Raw genomic sequence first — 3,188 nt, 5'->3', positions numbered from 1 at the left:
GTTGTGACCACATACACTTCATAGAGGTTGGCCCATATTTATATTCTGGAGATTGTTCGGTTACATAGTGTGCCTGTTTCTATCATATCAGATAGGGGCCCTCAGTTTACTTCGCATTTCTGGAGAGCAGTACAGAGTGAGTTAGGAACCCGCGTAGAGCTCAGCACAGCCTTTCATCCGCAGACCGACGGGCAGTCAGAGCGGTCAGTTCAGATCTTGGAAGATATGTTCAGAGCATGTGTGATTGACTTTGGAGAGCAGTGGGATCGATTCTTGCCTTTGGCCGAGTTTGCTTACAATAACAATTATCAGTCCAACATCGAGATGGATCCATTTGAGGCTTTATATGGTCGGCGATGTCGTTCTCCCATCGTAGAAGTGGAAGTAGGCCACTGGGCAAGGGCCACATCTGCGATGACTTTTCCGCATATGCGGAGCCGCAGAAGCAGCCAACCCTCCGCAGATGCGAAAATCGCAGAAAGCAGAACCTCATTTAAGACGGGGCATTTTTAGCTAAATTATTTCAATCCTTGGGCAATGTTTGGAGCTCTTAGAGAGGGGTTTTCACCTAACACTTCGAGATAAATAATTTCTACACAATGTGAGTTAAATACATAGATTATGGGTAGATTTAACATGAACAATTTGGGAAATCATGGGTTTAGATGAAAAAGCTAGGTTTTTGATAAAAAGGGGGTTTAATCACGAAATTTGTTATGGAATGTAGTGAACATCATATATTTGAGTTGTTGAGGTTATGGGTAACAACTTTCTTCAAAACTTTCCGAAATTCAGGCACGTGGGCCCAAGAGTGAATTTTAGAAATTCTTCAATTGGGATTGGGTAATCACTTAAATAGTTAGAATATGACCTTTTAAGTACGTATTGATCATTTTATATAACATTTGACTAGTTTCAAGTCGTTTGGCACCGAGTTGAGAGTTAAAGCACAGTTGTGGACCGGAAAGTAAGCTTTGAGACGAGGTAAGTCTCTTTTCTAACCTTGTAAGAGGGAATTCTCCCCATAGGTGATTTAAACTATTATTTGCTTCTAATTGGGGGGGCTACATATGCAAGAGGTGACGAGAGTCTGTGCGTAGCTACTATTCATGCTAATATCCGATAGTCTAAGACCCAAATCATGGATTACTCGAAATGTTTGCACCCTACTTGATAATTAAAGTGCCTAAAATATTTAGAACTTGTTGATTAAATTGTGGAAGACCATTAATGGAATTTGCGGTACCTTGTGTATTAGCCATTAATAACGGTTGAGTCAAATGCTTATAAAGTATCCTCTCTTCTTGTGGAGCGGGCCAAACGCCTAGGCAGTAGATAGATGCATCTATGGTTCGTGTCGCTAGACCCTTGGCAGTGTACACATTATTCTGAATCAGGTCGTACTACTTTGACATAAATCGTGCTTAATAATACTTGGTGCCTAACCATACCTTATATTATGTTGTGGTTTGAAAGGTTACGATTTGTAAAGAAAGTGATCTATCTGAGATTATTAAGAATTGTGGAAGAACTATTTGCTCCTACTTGTTGATAGGTTATTATTATTACTTACATTACTCATGTTATTTAGAAAATTTCTTTATTCATATGGCTAGCCCATAGTAAGTGTTGAAGTTGACCCCTCGTCACTACTTCTTCGAGGTTAGACTTGATACTTACTGGGTACATATTGCTTATGTACTCACGCTACACTTCTGCACTAATTGTGCAGGATCTGAGGCAAGTGCATCTGGTGGTCCTACCGGCGCACGTCCCAGATATCCCGAGACCTAGTGGTGAGTTATTTCTCGAGCCATTCTGCAGTCCCTAGAGTCTTTCTTTGTATGTATATTCTGTCTACTCTATTTCGGACCGTAGGTAGAGTTTTGTATATTCTACTAGTTTCTCATAAACTTGTGACACCAGGTCTTGGAAATTATGCTCGTAGACACATACATGTTGATTTTGATTATCTATTTCCTCTCACTTATCTCTTAAATTGTCTATTACTCACTTTTATGAAATTTTTCGCTTCCTATTTGTTCAATAATTAAAAATCAACTATATCTAAATTGTTAAAAGAAACAATCACGTGATTAGTTCAGTATAGACTTGCCTAGCGATAATGTTGGGCGCCATCACGGCCTACAGGGGAAATTGGGACGTGACACATGGTATATGGCAACCCTACCACAAAATCTATAGTAATGCGCTCCTACTTCCACTCAGGTATATCTAACCTTTGAAGAAAATCACCTGGTTTCTAATGCTCATACTTGACTTGCTGACAATGTAAACACCGTGAAGCATACCCAACAATGTCCTTCGTCATCCTCCGCCACCAATAATGTTGCTTTAAGTCACGATACATGTTTGTAGCACCTGAATGAATAGAATACTATGTACTATTAGCCTCCTCAAAAATCAAATCTCTCAAACCATGCACATTAGGAACACAAATCCAACCCTGAAGTCACAATACACCATCATCACTAATAGTCACCTCCTTAGCAACGCCTCGCAATACCATGTCCTTAAGGATAAGAAAATGGGGATCATCATACTGACGAGCCTTGATGTGCTCAAACAAGAAAGTTTGTGAAACAACACAAACAAGAACTCTACTAGGATGAGGAATATCAAATATTATAAATCTTTTGGTAAAAGCTTGAACATCCATAGCTAAAGGCCTCCCCACCGCTGGTATAAAATTCAAACTCCCCATACTCTCTGCCTTCCTACTCAATGCATCCTCTACCACATTCGCCTTCCCTAAATGATACAAGATAGTGATATCATAATCCTTTAACAACTCCATCAACCTTCGTTGCCTCAAATTCAAATCCTTTTGTTTGAACGGATGCTGAAGACCCTGATGATTAGTGTAAACCTCACAAGACACCGTATAAATAATTCCTCCAAATCTTGAATGAGTGCACAATAGCTGCGAACTCCAAATTATGGACCGGATAATTCTTCACATGGGGCTTCAACTGGCATGTTGCATAAGCAATCACCCTACCGTCCTGCATCAACACACAACCAAGGCCAACACATGAAGCATCGCAATAGAAAGTATACATCCTCAATCCTGAAGGTAATACCAAAATTAGAGTTGTCGTCAAAGCAGTTCTGAGCTTCTTAAAGCTCTCCTCACACTCGTTAGACCACCTAAATGAAGCACCCTT

At 40.0% G+C, this 3,188-nt stretch overlaps 1 protein-coding gene across 1 annotated transcript; it reads right to left on the bottom strand.

The window, feature by feature from the left end:
• Positions 1–2,473: 2,473 nt before the first annotated feature.
• Positions 2,474–2,818, bottom strand: LOC138906184 (uncharacterized). The gene has a single exon (XM_070194709.1). It carries the CDS (start codon positions 2,816–2,818, stop codon positions 2,474–2,476), a length of 345 nt encoding a protein of 114 aa, XP_070050810.1.
• Between the last annotated feature and the right edge of the window lie 370 nt (positions 2,819–3,188).

The sequence above is a fragment of the Nicotiana tomentosiformis genome, chromosome 2 (genome assembly GCF_000390325.3).
Source record: "Nicotiana tomentosiformis chromosome 2, ASM39032v3, whole genome shotgun sequence".
NCBI classification, from domain to species: domain Eukaryota; kingdom Viridiplantae; phylum Streptophyta; class Magnoliopsida; order Solanales; family Solanaceae; genus Nicotiana; species Nicotiana tomentosiformis.
The sequence above is the reverse complement of the archived record's forward strand: the minus strand, read 5'-3'. Positions and strand labels throughout refer to the sequence as shown.

What these genes read in the sequence shown, in the direction of transcription:
- LOC138906184 (XM_070194709.1), bottom strand. Translation starts at nt 2,818, where the DNA reads ATGGAGTTGTTAAAGGATTATGATATCACTATCTTGTATCATTTAGGG.